The sequence below is a fragment of the Bubalus bubalis genome, chromosome 3, assembly GCF_019923935.1.
Source record: "Bubalus bubalis isolate 160015118507 breed Murrah chromosome 3, NDDB_SH_1, whole genome shotgun sequence".
NCBI classification, from domain to species: Eukaryota; Metazoa; Chordata; class Mammalia; order Artiodactyla; family Bovidae; genus Bubalus; species Bubalus bubalis.
Genome location: NC_059159.1, coordinates 115830858 through 115846599, shown reverse-complemented (window position 1 = coordinate 115846599; position 15742 = coordinate 115830858). Strand labels below are relative to the sequence as shown.

Here is a 15742-nt window from a genome sequence, read left to right as displayed (position 1 = left end):
GCCTTGCATCTGCCTTCTAACTTCCACAGAATCCTCCAGAGAACCTTGTAAATCAGATGTAGCCAGGAAATCAAATTTAGGATTATACCATGCATGATCATTGTCATCTCTCAGGACACAAAGAATTAGAACGTGTTTGTATTCAGTGAGCAAGGGCAGAAGGACAGGGCCCAAAGCTTGACCTTAAGGTATAAGGTATGAGACATACCTGCTGGGCAGAGTGGAGCATGACCCATACCCAATGTTTTGTGCTTGGAGGATGTCCACTTGAGCAGGTGGGACCAGGACAGTCTTTGGTATTGACATAAAGCAACGGGTGCCACAGAGCCAGGCAGAGCATAGCACTGGGGATTCATTGGGGAACCAGTGACATATTTTCAAAGCGGGCGTTTCATGGAAAGCTATGATTGGCCTAGGCCCACCTGGAGTGACACTTGGAAACAGGACTTCAGGATAGTCGGATTGCTGGGATAGGACAGATTGTCTAGGCAGGGACTAGGTACATAAAACAATTTTAGGGATTCATCTTCCAATATTGGGGTGCAAGGCAGAGCTATAGGGCTTCTCACTTACCAGATCTGACGGTCACAGTCAACGTAGAACCAGCAAGAAAGGTAGTTTCTTCAATCTCGGCACGTTAGGCTTTGTAAAACCTTGTTTAAGTAAAGATTAGTCTAACGACATGGATTCCCTTCCGTCTTATGGGATGAGAGAAAGATTGGGAACCAGACATGCCTAATCACAAGTTTAAATTTATTAAATTCTATCTGCTTGAAACTCTATGGAAGGAATAATTAGGTCATCATGTAATCAAGATAGCCATTCACTAACCTAGTTCAGAAGTTTGTATATCTGTACAAAATCAAGACTGTTTTAATAAATTAGTTGCCATCTGTCTGCAGTTTTCAAGATAATTAGTTATTATATCTGTTGATTTGCACATTTATATACTGTATAATTTACATGTATACTACACCTATGAAATCTATTTTGTTGAGATTGTTAGGCAGTCATGTACGCTGGTTAATTTGGAGGTTGACCACACATTTTGATTTTAATCTTGTTGAAAATTTTTTAAAAGTCTTTTTACCTCTTTCCTACTAAATGTTGCGTATAATGAACATAACAAAGTCCTTTTTCTGTGTTTAAAAAAAAATTGAATAGACTCTTCAATCTGATAAGATATGAGGTAGATATAAAGTAAATATTGAAAATTTGATTGTGTGGGAGTAGAGGGGGCATGGTCACTATTGTGAAAATCAAATCATTACTATTAACTGTTCTTCTAGTAGTTTTACACCCTAATCCTCACAGTGAATCATAGAAACTAATGCTGATTAGTTGAGTCTGATTGAGTTTCTGCTAAGATATAACACTCATGGGCTGGGTACATTATGTGTTTGATTATAATAAACTATAAACATAGAGGGGATAAATAACCCAGTCTTTTTCCCTTTAATAATATGAACTGTTTTAGGATTATGATCATCACCTGAAAAGTCATTATTTGTAGCATACCATCCTCATTGTTCCTGTGGGAGCTGAACAGTCTGCTTTTCTCTTGTTATCTTTAGGTAGCTTCAGCATTTACTCTGGAGGAAAAGATTTGGGACTGGGTTTTATCTAAGGAAAAGAAAAAAGAAGCAGCATTACATTATTACAAACCAGTTTGAAAACCAGTATATGAGGAAAGACCATAATGCAGTGTGCAAGCCAAGGCAGTTTTCTTCGATGGGAAGGAGATTAAAACTGCTTTTTTTTTTTTTTAAACAGGCTCATGCACAGTTAGTTCGAGAAGTTGATGTGGAGAAGGTATCTGCATTTGAGAATCCATATGTAGATGCAATAAAGAGTTTATGGAATGATCCTGGAATCCAGGAATGCTATGACAGACGACGAGAATATCAGTTATCTGACTCTACCAAATAGTGAGTATTCCTCCAGGAGGCCCTTTGCATCTTCCTCTTTCTTTTATGGTTTTCTGCAATGAGACCGTCTCGGTCCTGTGTATCGTATCTGATTCTGACTGCACAGTTAGGAAGTATAGTTATTAAATTTGTGCCAGCTTTATAAATTTAGACTCTGTGTAAGGGATTGGCATCGTGAGTCAGGGAGAGTATTTCTTTTATTGTTTTCTGTTTGAAAACCAACTGAAGACTCTAGGAATCTGCGTTCACTAACCCATCTCTTCCCCCAAATTGTAAACCAGTGATTCTCAAACATGTACTTCATTGTGATTTGAAATCTGATAATAATCAATTTTAATGCAAGTTTCTGATCTTATTCATGTGTTGGAAAGCACCTACACAGAAGAACCTCTAATAAATACACTTAATTATGGCTTCTCAAACATCAGACTTCCTGGTTTCCAGACACAGGACCTTGACTGCTTTCTGGGACCCACTGTTTTGTTGATGGATAGGTTTGCTTTTGCATGGAAATTGTGTGTGAGTCTAATTTTGCATGCATTCCAGAATTATTTTGTGAGCTGTCGATCACAATCATGTGTCCTAGGAGGGATTTGCATCCTAGAGAGATTTGTTAATTCTCTAGATTAAATCTTGCCTAATAAAAAGAAAAGTAAAGATTTGGCAATCATTGGATTAATGTAATCAATGTGGTCAGCAATGTAGATAATCAGGCGCCTGAAAAATGGAATTTTGTGTTTTTTTTAGTGTTTTTTTCAGATTTCTGTCTCCATTATATTAACCCAGCATTTGCCTCTTCTTTTGGTTCTGGGCAGACAGAAGAAAGGGTGGAAAGTATTCAGCAGCCTTAGGCCAGTTTGTATGTTGAAATGACCCTCTGAATGAGGGCCGGACTATAGGGGAAATAAGGAGCCCTACGTGCAGATTGACATCACTTAACTGTGCAGGGAAGATCCAAGAGCAGTTGGACTCTGTTTTTGCGGTAAAGTAGATCACGCTCTTACCCTAGTTCTAGGCCTTTGTTTAAAAACAGATAAGTTATGATTCAGGTCAGCCACAGAAATATTGCCTGGCCAAAACAGTACTTGGATTCCCAAGGTAAATCTGAATTACGTCATTCTGAAAAGTGACGTGAAATGCTCAGGAGACCGTGTCTGTCATGTTTAAGCCAGTACCCACCCCGTATGTCTCTGAAATGTGTGCTTCCTCATTCCTGGCTTCCTTTGTCCTCCTTGCACGCTGCCTGTCTTCCTCTTCTGTGTCTGCTTGCCTTCCTTCGCCCCGCCCCCTTCCTCTCTCCCTCTCTCCTCTCCCCTCCCCGAGTTCCAACTGTGTAAGTTTCTATAAGTACAGAGATGAGAAGATGCATTTAGCTCTTTTTTGTTCCAAAGTCTGCCCCCTCAACCTTTGACCAGCTGTCTTCCTTTTCCATGCTGCCCCCTCTGTCCTTCTGTTTCCTTTGCCATTTCGGCTCTCATCCATCTCCCCACGTTGCTGCTGTGTTTTACCCCTTGTCCTTGTCCCTGCTCACTGTGCCTTCCCCTGTCTGCTGGTTTCCTCATCCACCCTCAGCTCTGGTCCTCCTTTAACTCCTCCACTTCTCGATTCACTACAGTGATGCCTCTCCTGGCCCCTACCAATGAAGAACTCCTCCATTAAAAAGTTACATTCACCAAGAAATCCTCTTGCCTCCCATCATTTCTAAATCCCTTTCTTTTTACTTTAGCGTAAATCCTGGTCTCTCCTCCTCCTCACCTGTTCTAGTCTCTACCTGTCCCCCAGATCTCTTCTCCCTACAGAGAAGTCCTATGACTAGGGCATCAGAGCACCAGTGTCTGATAATGATGTGCTTACCAAGTTAGGGCTTCCCGTTAGGAAACGATTTGCCTCCTGCTCCTCAAATAGGCTCTCTGAGAGATTCCTGTTTGCCCTGAGGACACCTGGGTCAGCTGCTGCAGCTGTATTCTTGAGACAAAGCTCCACCACATGTCTGGTGACATTACTTCAGCTCAGATTTGTGGATTCCTAGACAGGTACCCCATGAGTTGCTTTAAGGCTAAGAGTTATCCGCAACAGTTACTCCAGGCCCATGTTAGCACTGTGATGCTGGGGAAAGCCACCATCTTAGACCTCGGTCACATGGGCTGCATCTGCCATAAACACATGCTCACTCTGTAGGCACATCCCTCATGTTAGAGCTCAAGATGTGGGGGCACCTGGGACGGGCTGATATCAATCCTTGCAAATGATGACTGTTTAAACAGTTCTAGTTTCCCTTGGTGGGGATAGGGAGAACTCTATTTTCTAAACATGTGGATATATGTATGTATGCACATACACCTATTTCATTTTGCATATATTTATGCAAAAGTAATAAAGTACATTGTAACAACATGTCCCTATATCCACATTTCAGTGTGCATCTTTAAAAAAAATGGACATTTTCTTACATAATAAGTAATACCATATTATACCTAAAAACTAATCATCAGTCCTTTTTATCATTCTATATCCAGTTCATTTTCATATTTCCCAAATTCTTCCAAAATGTTCTGTAGAGTCAGTTGATTTTAGGACAACACACTGCATTTGGTTTTTATGTCCCTTAAGTCTCTTAATCTAGTAGAAGCCTGTTTTGCGTTTCACTGGCATGTCAAAAAGACTGGCCTGGATTGGGTCTGACTGCCGCCTCATTGCATGATTTAACTTTCTCCGCTGCCTCTTGGATTTTCTACAAACTGAAAGTCACATTTAAAGGCTTGGTTAGATTCCAGTTAAACACTGTGAGTAGAACACACAAGATTTTTTGCGCTGGTTTACACGTCATTGGTAAGTTAATGTTCACCAATGAGTAGAACATACTCTAAGTGATCTCCTGCACTGGTTTACTTATCATTGGTAAGTTAAGGTTCACCAGTGAGCAGAACACACTCTAAGTGATCTCGTGCACTGGTTTATCTGTCACTGGTAAGTTAAGTTTCACCACAGTGTTTGGGCACTGACAGCCTCTGTGATCAACCTGTATTTTTTTCCTCCTGCCACCAAAAACAATCTGTGTGGTGTGACTTTGTCATTGTGTAGTCTCCAGTTCCCCATAGACTCTTCACCTGATGTTTTAATTCTCATCATTAAGTCTTGTCTGATATAAGAATTCCAAATTTTATCGGTTGGTCTACGTTGGCATTCTTCTGTGAAGTACAAGGTTTTCTTCTCTTGATGCTATTTGATTATCCTGAAATACATTTTCTGCCAAAAAGTATATGTTTCAATCTTTTTGTTACAGTAATTTGTGACATAGGCTAAATAGCTGGTGACTGTATAATTTATCATCAAAATCAGGACATTTTGTGACGGAAAGGGTTACTATTAATAATTATAGTGAAATAGCAGGTGTAAACTGGAAATCTCCTAGTCAAGCAGGAATATTTGATCATCTTAGCTAAATGAAACCTAGGGAGGTTTCATTTTCCCCTTTGTTTTCTCTAGAAGACTCTTGTTTACTTTCAGGGATTAGAACCAATCACTTCCTGCCAATTATGGAAATTGTGTGTGGAAACCTGAGTTAGCTGGCCCCATGTTTCTGTTATCTTCATAGGATATTTTGGCACTCTTTGTATTATAGCTCAGTGCCCAAGATACCTAGCTGGCCTGCCTTTAATTCCATTGTGCCAGGAGGCGAAGTATTGGAGTGTCTTTATTCTTCCCCATCTTAGTCCTGGGCACTTTCCTTTTCTTAGCCAGGAAAACCCTCCCAGCACACAGAGAAGACCAATGGCTCTTTGGATTCCCCCATTTGCTTGTATATTCCACATGTCATTCCATTGTGGTCCAGGGAAGGTCCCCTGAAGTTCAGGAATAGTGCTGATGAGGCTGTAGCTCACCTGTCTGGAGCATCACTCATTCCCAATACTGAATTCATTTTCACAGGGTGACTCAACACAATTCCTTTCTCTGAATTCGAGATAGTTGTTAACCGTTTCCTTTCTGACTTTTGTGTACTTTCCACTGATATATCTTTAGTATTTTATCCTGCATCTTTGCTTCATGTGGGGGCTTCTATGTTGCTCTATGTTTATGATAAAAATTTTAAAACTTTGTTGATATTCTGGATCTAATTTCTTAGACAGTATCACCACCTTACAGAATTTAAGACCAGCCTTCCTGAGTACTGACCGTCTCTCTTGCGGCTCTTCAGTTTAGATTTGGGGAACATGTAGATATTAATATCTGATCTCTAGCAGTGTGAGAATTGGTGCCTGCCATGCATATCTGCTTAAAGTTTGCAGCTTAACAGCAGTTTTCTCCAGAAACCTGCTGGTTGTGAGAGTCAGGGCAGGCCACTTGCCAGGAATACTGAGAACAGAGCCCAAGCATGCCTCTCTCCTTCTTTTCTCTCTGGTGAACTCCTATTTATCCTTCAAGACCCAATCCAGGAGTCACAGCCTCTGAAAGTCTTGCCCAGTACCAGAGGTGATGTGTCAGTCTGCCATGTATCTTTTTTTTTTAATGGCTGTGCTGGGTCTTCGTTGCTTCGTGGGCTTTTTTTAGTTGCAGCAAGCAGAGATGTCCCCCTAGTTGTGGTGCATAGGCTCCTCATTGTGGTGGTTTCTCTTGTTGCCAAGCGTGGGCTCTCGGGCACACAGGCTTCAGAAGTTGCAGTTCCCAGGCTCTGGAGCTCAGGCTCAATCGTTGTGACACACGGGCTCAGTTGCTCTGTGGCATGTAGGGTCCATCCCAGACCAGGGATTGAGCCAATGCTCCTCCATTGGCAGGCAGATTCTTTGCCACTGAGCCATCTGGGAAGCCCTGCCCTGTATCTTAATACTTGTACAAATCTCTTTTGTATCTGTTATCATATTTACTGAAGTGTCTCTCCCCTCTGCCCATAGTGCTTAACATTGGGTGCTCATGTTTGACCTTTGCAAATGATTGTTCCTTGAAGTCACACTTAGATAATTTCCACAGTTTCAGTGACCATGATGTAGGCACTATCTGTCTTTGGCTGTTATAAATGAACTATGATGTGCCAGAGCTACAGGCATTTAAGTCTCTTTTTTCCTGCCGTTTTTGAAGGTCTGGCATCCTTGAAAAGCTATTACCAAAAGAGCTTGAACACTTTCTTTTTTTATTTGCTGAATACTTCTATGTGTTAGATTCTGTGCAGTTGTTTACATGCAAAGCTGTAGATATTTCTTATTATTTCCATGAAACAGAGGAGAACATAGGGTCTCAGAGGGGCTAAGTAACTTGTTCAAGGTCACACAATTAGTAAGTGATAGAAGTAAGAACTAAAGTCAGATTTGCTGCCTCCGGAGCCCAAGTTTTTAATCACTGAAACCTGCCCTCACAAAGGAGGATAGATAGAGAGTTGGATGGATAGATAGAGAGTTGAAGGAATGAATAAGAGATTGATTGATTGATAATTGACAGGTATATTAATGATGGACTAATAGATAAATTTTTTGTTTGCTTAGTCCCTGATTCATGTCCAACTCTTTTGCAACCCCTGGTGGACTGTAGCCCACCAGGATTCTCTGTCCATGGGATTTCCCAGGAAAGAATACTGGAGTGGGTTGCCATTTCCTTCTCCAGGGATCCCACCCAGGAATCAAACCCATGTCTCCTGCATTGGCAGGAAGATTCTTTACCACTGAGGCATCAGGGAAGCCAGTAGATAAATACCTATGAGTTTAAAATCACTCACCGTGAAAGATGCAAATAATTTATTAATCTTCATAATGTTATTGCAGTGCCAGGTGGTACAATGGTAATGAACCTGCCTGTCGATGCAGGAGATGCCAGAAACATGCGTTTAGTCCCTGGGTCGAGAAGATCCCCTGGAGTAGGAAATGGTAACCCACTCCAATATTCTTGCCTGGAAAATTCCATGGACAGGGGAACCTGGCAGTCTACAGTCCTTGGGGTTGCAAGGAGTCAGGCATGACTGAGTATGAGCACTATATTGTTGCCTGTATGTAGTTCTATATGTGTAAGATCAATGGGAAAATTAAGTAGAATTTCCTGGGAAATACACCCACAAGGGTTATGATTATCATCCAGAAAATTTAACTGTGCCACCTGGGAAGCTCTTTACCTAAATATGTTTAACAATATATCAGTTGTTCATACAACATGGAAGATATAAGTCACAAATAATTGAGAAATACTGTTTCTTTATTTTAGTCTAGAGTTTTAACCTTTTTTTCCCATATTTCATCCAATAACTTTTTACTGGAGTCAAACTAGAGCCATAAAAACACTAAAATAATTTGAGCTTTCCTTTTTCTACTTTGATTAGCCAACTTGCTGATCATAATAAAACAATCAGATGGCTCAAAGGACAGGCAACACTGGTAGAAGCAAAGAGATGGGAAATTCTAGATGAGCAGTTTAGGAAAAACTTGCAGTTGGCTTTCATTTGGCATTTCCTCCAGTTCTATTTAATGAAAGACTAAAAAAGCATTCTAAGATGCAGGAGAGTTTTGTGGATTCCCTTATTACCTTTTTTGTTATTGATTTTTTTAAAAAAAGTCTGAGGACTCTGACTATCTTTAGGTAAAGAGCACAATAAACAGATGGCTGTAGGTTTACTTTTTTTCCCCCCTTTTTTTGCTGTGGTTCACCACCTGCCTTAATATAGTGAGACATCAGGTCAAATGAGTTCACTGCCTACAGTACCAAAAGCCCCCGACATTAGCTAGAGAACACGAATCTCAATCAACTTGTCATGCAGTGTGAAGTCTTCACACTGCAGGCACTTGGCAAAAGGCTGCTCTGTCCATGTTCGCTGTGAAGTGGAAGTGAAAGTCACTCAGTCGTGTCTGACTCTTTGTGACCCCATGGACTCTACACCGTATGTTGACCATAAGGGACCAAGTAATCCCTAATCTTGCTTTCCTGAAGTGCCCTCCAAGGTTGTCAGTAAATCAGAAACCTTTTTGAAATTTCCACATGTTTCACAGCCCATAAATCCAAAGTACATAATAATTGACTTTTGAGCATAAGGCAGGTTTGGAGTTTACTTCTAACTTCATGTTTAAATTTTTAATTTAAAAATGCACAAGGAATTCGAATGTTGGATTTTAAGTGCAAAATGAGTGTTTGGAGGTAGATTAGCATATCTACCTGATTTCAGGCTGAATCCTTGAGGAAGTACCTTGTTAATTGACTCATGTGCCAAACACTTGAACCCAAGAATGTGTAGGCTCTGACTCTCGGAGCCATTATAACTTTACTCTTTTTCTGATGGTTAAAAAGAAATGTAAGCCTACTGCAGGCTTTTAGAGGCAGATGAGACATCATATGGTGAGACCATTGAGTCAAAGTCTAGCATTTAGTGGAACTACATCTGCCTCTCCTCACCTGTGGGACTTTGGCTCTGTAAGTTTCATTTTCCTCCGATAGTGGTATGTGCTCTGTAATCTCTAAACTCCCTTGTAAATTCTGAAATCCTTTGATTCTGTAACAGTAGATTGCAGTTATCTGAGAAACCATTATCCTATGCAGTCAAGTGAAAACCTGGCACTCCTCCCCAAATTTACCTGGAAATGTATAGGCAGAGAGATTATTCTCTACATAGTTAAATTACTCAAAATGCTATTTTGAGCTGAGAAGAGGATAATTGATCTTGAATATGTTTGCTTTTTTTCCCCCCCCCAAAGAGTGACAGTAATAACATGGAATGGACCTTTTTTCACCTGAGTGACACATTTACTTCTATTTTTGTTTTCTTTTATCTAATGAGCCATATCTCCTAATAACCTTTCACAAGAATGAAACAAAATACACCCTGTAATTTGGGCTCTCAGTTGGCTCAATGGTAAAGAATCTGCCTGCCAATGCAGGAAATATAGGAGACTCTGGTTTGATCCCTGGGTTGGGAAGATCCCCTGGAGGAGGAAATGGTAACCCACTCCAGTATTCTTGCCTGGAGAATCCCATGGACAGAGGAGCATGGCGGGCTACACAGTCCATGGAATCTCAAAGAGTTGGACACAACTGAGCATGCATGCATCCTGTAATTTGTCTTCCACAGTGAAGAATCCATCAGATTCTAAGAGTTGGTCTCTAGTATTGCTTTTTCAAAATGCATGGAGCTGCTAGAGATGGTAAGACTTAGATAAGACTGACTTCTTTCTAACCTTTATTACAGAGATGTGATAGGGAAAGGGCTTACCTCAATACCTGCTGATCATTCATTCACTCTGCTTGAAGAGTAGACTGGACACGGGAGACACGCTTCACTCTCTCACTTTGCTGCTTGCTCGTGTTTTGGCAGAGCGTTTGCACGTTCAGTTGCTTGACCTCTTCTTTACAGCCCTTACCACAATCCACTCAGGGTGACATGGTACCCAGATGAAAACAGGGGCGCTGTTACTACAGAACAGGATTGGAAAACCTGTAGGCCAAACTCTGCCTGCTGCCTGTCTTTCTAAATTAAGTTTTATTAGAACATCGCCAAGCCCATTTGTTTATGTATTGTGCAAAGCTCGTTTTGTGCCCAGTGGCAGAGTCTGAATCATTGCAACAGAAGCTGAATGGCACACAGAGCCTAAAATACTTACTATCTGATTTCAGCCCCAATCCCAACCCCACAAAAGAAAAGAAAAAAGTTGCAACTTCTTCCTCCATGGAAGAAGACTGAATATTAAAAGGCAGCTAATATTCTTTTTCCATTTCTGCCATGTAGAGAGACCCTAGCTTATGCCTGGGATGCTCAAAATCAACCTGGAGATTCGTTTTTGAGAACGGAGAAAGAATGGCCTGCTGTCCTTCAGCAGTACTCCGTCAGTAAACTTGCTTTGCCCAACAAAACTTCAGATAGGAAGTGAGCTTCAGAGAGCGCTAGATTGTATTCCCTGGCACTACCTCTAAATACCATGCAAAGGATGTCCAGTACTAATGATGGAATAAATGACCAGAAATGTTGACTGAGTAGATTTGGCTTTGAGAACAAGGATTGTGTCTCATGTGTCTTGGCTTTGGCTCCATGTGGTACAGCTGGTTTAGGAGGGCGTGATGTGATTTAACAGTCAGTGTAACCAAAGGTAGGACTGACCTGCTTCTGAAAGGGGCCTAACATAACATGTGCCTGACTGGGAGGTAACCCCATGTCCAGTCTCAGGGGAGCCCAGGACCGTTGCTTTCTCCATCTGGCCCGTTCCTTTATTTTGACTCCTCACCTGCCAAGCCCTCTTTGAACTCTGATGGGCTTACCCTGATGTTCTTCTTCATGAGCACAAGGGCTTCTGGATTTAAAGAATTTTGATCTATAATTAGTTTAACTAGCTTAATATGACCAGCTCCTCAAACCCAGACATCCTTGTTAAAATGAAAGTTTTGATTCTACAGAACCAGTATCCAAGTTACGGAGACATGACCATGAGAGACCCACTTTAGTCAACAACCTTTTGCTCATGGCCGTCTCTGTCTACCATCACTGGAAGCTCTCTTATGAGCCACATCTTATCTGCACTGTAAGATGGCTGTTAGCTGGCATGTTCATCTCTATTGCTAGAACACAAGCTCCTTGAGGACAAGATTCACATCTTTTTTTTTTCTTTGTGGCTCCCACCCAGGGCTGTGCACAGTGCCTAGCCTTCAATATAGGCTTTCAGGGAAAGTTGTTGAATGATAAAAGAGTAAGTAATTTATGTGTCTGCTGATTTCTTCCCATCTCTCTTCTCTTTCCTCTTTAGCCTGTTCTAGTCCCCTTAGGTCTGCACCGTGTAACTCATCCTCCACTTTTCTATGCAATTCTCCAGTGACCAGTTCATAATCATCTCTCCCTTCTTAATGCATTCATAGTTAGCACCTCACAATTTGGCACTTAATTATTTCTTAATTGATTCATCTGTGCTGTCTTTACTTCCCAGGTAACCTGATGTCCCTACAGGCAAAGAATATGTGTGTGTATATATATATACACACACACACATATAAGTGTGTGTGTATATATATATACACACATATAGTATTTTTTACCAGCTCCCTGTGCGAGCCCCAGTCCTCCAACACACACAGTGATTTGAATTTGACAAAGAACAGATTTTCAATAAATATGTGTAAATTAACTGAAAAATGAATTAAGCACTGTCATTACAGTTCAAGAGAGGCAGACTAGAATAAAAAGTAGCCTTCTGATGCTTGATACATCTTAGAAGTATAAAAATTGTGTCATAATTAGTCAACAGCTTTGAAAATTGTCATATAAAAGATGAATAAATTAAGAAAGCCAAACAGGCAAATTGAAAAGGCCTCTTTCCCCCTCCTCTTCTCTTTCTGTATCTCTCTTTCACTCTCTCTTCTGTTGATTGTGTTGTTGTTGTATAGTTGATTTGGGACTCCATGGTAGCTCCGTGGTAAAGAATCCGCCTGCAATGCAGATGATGCATGTTCAATCCCTGGGTCAGGAAGATCCCCTGGAGAAGGAAATGTCAACCCACTCCAGTATTCTTGCCTGGGAAATACCATGGACAGAGGAGCCTGGTGGGCCACAGTCCATGGGGTCCCCAGAGTCAGACCCAACTTAGTAACTAAACCACCAGCACACCACATAGTTGATTTACAGTGTTAGTTTCAGTGCACAGCAAATTGATTCAGTTATACATGTACATACATTCATTCTTTTTCAGATTCTTTTCTCACATAGCTTATCGTAGAACCTTAAGTAGAGTCCCCTGTGCTATAGAGTAGGTCCTTGCTGGTCATCTATTTTATATATAGTTGTGTCTGTATATTTATTCCAAGCTCCTGATTTATTCCTTCCCCCACCATTATTGTTTGTTTTCTTGCTCTTTTAATTACAAGGTCAATTTGTTTGAGCAACAGACTTAGTTAGGAATCTTTTGCTCTGACCTAGGCCTGGTCCTAGAGCCTGCCTGAATCACATATAGCTGCCAGCTCCTTCCCCACTTGACACCAGTAGTCAGTCTCTTTATGGTTGACATTGAGATCAACTATTCATATACAACATTCTGAAACTGTTTATAAATGTAGTGATATAGTATCTTTTTATGAGCTATTTAATTTACTTTCAAAAAAATCTGATTTTCTGAGTTGGTTTAGTTTTTTGGCAAAGAAAGATTGAAATACATGGTCTTTCCTGTTTTATCCCACAGAATATTTTCCCTTAAGTAGCGTTCATAAACTGTGAGATCGTAGCCCCCTGCTACCACTAGGTGATCTTGTTTTAAATCTGGAATTTTGTATTTAAAACAAATAATTTCTTATGAACAAATCCTCTGCTGTACCTCCTTGAACTCTGATCATGGTATACCAGATGTTAAAGAGGAAAAAGGAAAGTTGAGCTCTTGAGAAGGTAAAAGTGTTTGTGTGTAATGAGTAATCAGAAATCCTGTGCAGCTAAGCCACCTAACCAGATTACCAGCCAGGCTCTTCTGAACAGCAGGATCTACCAAAGGAGAAGGGGGCACATAGGTGGGTCTTGGCACCAAAACCTGTGCTTGACCATCCCCTCAGGATGGCAGTTTTGCAGAATGGTTCCTTTCTTTTTTTTAAAAAAAAAGTTCACTTTGACAGTTTCTTTTACTGTTTTCCTTTGAATCCTGTAATCACATTGCAACTGCACAGTGACTGTGTGTTTCTAGTTTCTTAGCTTCCCTGCTTTAGACAGTGTCAGACAAGATCTCAGGCATGATCCAGCTTTCAAGTACCCTGAAACTGTTCCTCTTACAACGAGGTCTTAGTTTTTTTATTTTTTAATGAAGTCGACCTAGTTTTTCTAACCTTCTTTTCAATAATTAAAAATGTAAAATTCTACCCAGAATCATTTTCTGTGCCAGGGCTTCATCTTAATATCTGACTTGAACTGCAAATCTCTTATTAATACAGCGTTGGTAGGAGGCTCTTACATAGGAGTTAAAGAACCCCAATACATGGGCCATAGTGTTGTTACATTAAATGCTCCAAGGTGCGATATTCAGTTATCTTACTGTGTTTGGTTGGATTTAGACCCAGTGTCAGAGATTTCTTTTTCTACTTCCCACCCACAGGTTCTTTCCCCTTTTGGTATAACTGATAAGGCTTGTATGCCTAATACTTGTGTTAACTTTTTTAACCCCGGCTGTAATATGGTACAGTTTACTCACTGAGTCATCTCAAAATTTTATTCATGTTTCTTTCCCTTAAAAAAAAAACCACTTGAATTTCTAATTTCTATGCTATTCTTGGCTTAGATTTCAATTATCCTTCTAGTCATAGGTAGTAGAGTAGGGCTTTTTCTTTTTACTTTAAAAAAGTTCTCATTACATGTCAGATTGGAGCATAAATTAAATTTGAAGGTCAACTCAAAACAGTATTCTTGCCTAGAGAATCCCATGGACAGAGGGCCCTGACAGTTTGCAGTCAATGGGGTCTCAAAGAGTCGGACATGACTGAGCAACGAACATTTTCAAAACTGTTACTGACAAATTTGTCAAAAAATAAGGAATCTCTTTTAAAAATATTCAGAAGAGAGATACCATGTTTAATTTGGAGCATATTATTTTAGTGACATTCAAGTTTATCCCGTATATTTTTAATCATTTAAAGTAATGGATTATATCCCGTTTATGAATTTATTATTGTTCTGCAACCAGAGATGGGATCCTGAAGTTAAGTGTAAAAGGAATTTAGCAATTACAAAGTATAATTATAAACAAATGGGCATCATTTTCTTAAGTCTTTCATATAAATCAGTCATGCAAGAGAAGGATGTTTCGTGGATAATCCCCAAGGATTAGAGACAGATCAAAAAGTTTCCCAGAAAATGACTCTTTCCAATATACACATTCTTTCCTTCCCTGATAAACTTCCCTGTTCCTCCTCTTCATATAACCCTTTTCTTCCCACAAGTTGGTAAACTCCTTTTAGGCAGGAATCATATCCTGGGGACCTTCATTTCCTCAGCTCCCATCAAGATAGTTGTTGAATTTCAGAATGACCTTGCATTTTTTCATGGTAGGAAAGGAACCATGGAACTTTTACAAACACGAGTCTCTTTGTTGTCTTGCTTTTCACTGAAAACCATCAGAAGCCTGTTTCTTCCATTAAAGATATTGTGTCACAATCATCTGTTAAGAAGGGACCACTCCCTCTGTCTGCCCTGGATTAGAGTGAATTCCAGGGCCTGAAAGCTTGATACTGATAGGCATAAAACAGATATACCAATTATATCATTCAGTGGCCAGGCCCAAAAAGAATATCAGGAAGCACATCAACTCAATGAAGTTAAATGGATGCTGCCTTTCCTTTCTGTGTTGTCTTTACATTCATCAGAGGCATGTTAATTCAGAATTTGGTTCTTGCACAATGCAGGCCCGTAATAACCCAGAGAGGTAGTTACATGAAGATGGGTACCTAACAACCCCCATCCTCTTTTGTTTTCTCCTAGAAGGTATAACCTACCTTTCTAACCACTACAGTGTTTTCTATAAAATAGTTTTAATTTGGGTCACATGTTGAGCAACTGCAATGTTCCAGTCCCTTGGTGGAGTATTGCTGACCAGCCACAGACAAAGGGAGTCATGGTCCCTGACCCCATGGAGTTTGAGAACCCTAAATGGGCAATCATCTGTGGGGAAAATGTTGAGTTGTTTTTTTTTTTTTTTAAAGCAGTTATGAAGTTTTCAATTATTAAGTATCTCAAAGCAATGACAAGTGATTAAATCCCCATGAATGGATTGGAGTAAAATGAGTTTAATCGATTAAATGTCCCATTTTCTAGCACAATCCTAAATAAGTGTTCACTCCTAGACAGTTAAATAAGCCCCATGTGAACCATGGAGTTTTCTCTCTCTGACATCAGGAAAGAG

General features: G+C 40.2%; 1 protein-coding gene across 1 annotated transcript in view; it reads left to right on the top strand.

The window, feature by feature from the left end:
• LOC102409250 (guanine nucleotide-binding protein G(q) subunit alpha) overlaps positions 1 to 15742 on the top strand; it is a 318910-nt gene that overhangs the window by 216798 nt on the left and 86370 nt on the right. The window contains exon 3 of the mRNA XM_006074411.4: positions 1774 to 1928. Coding sequence (XP_006074473.1) covers positions 1774 to 1928 — 155 coding nt within the window. The remainder of the gene's footprint in view (positions 1 to 1773; positions 1929 to 15742) is intronic.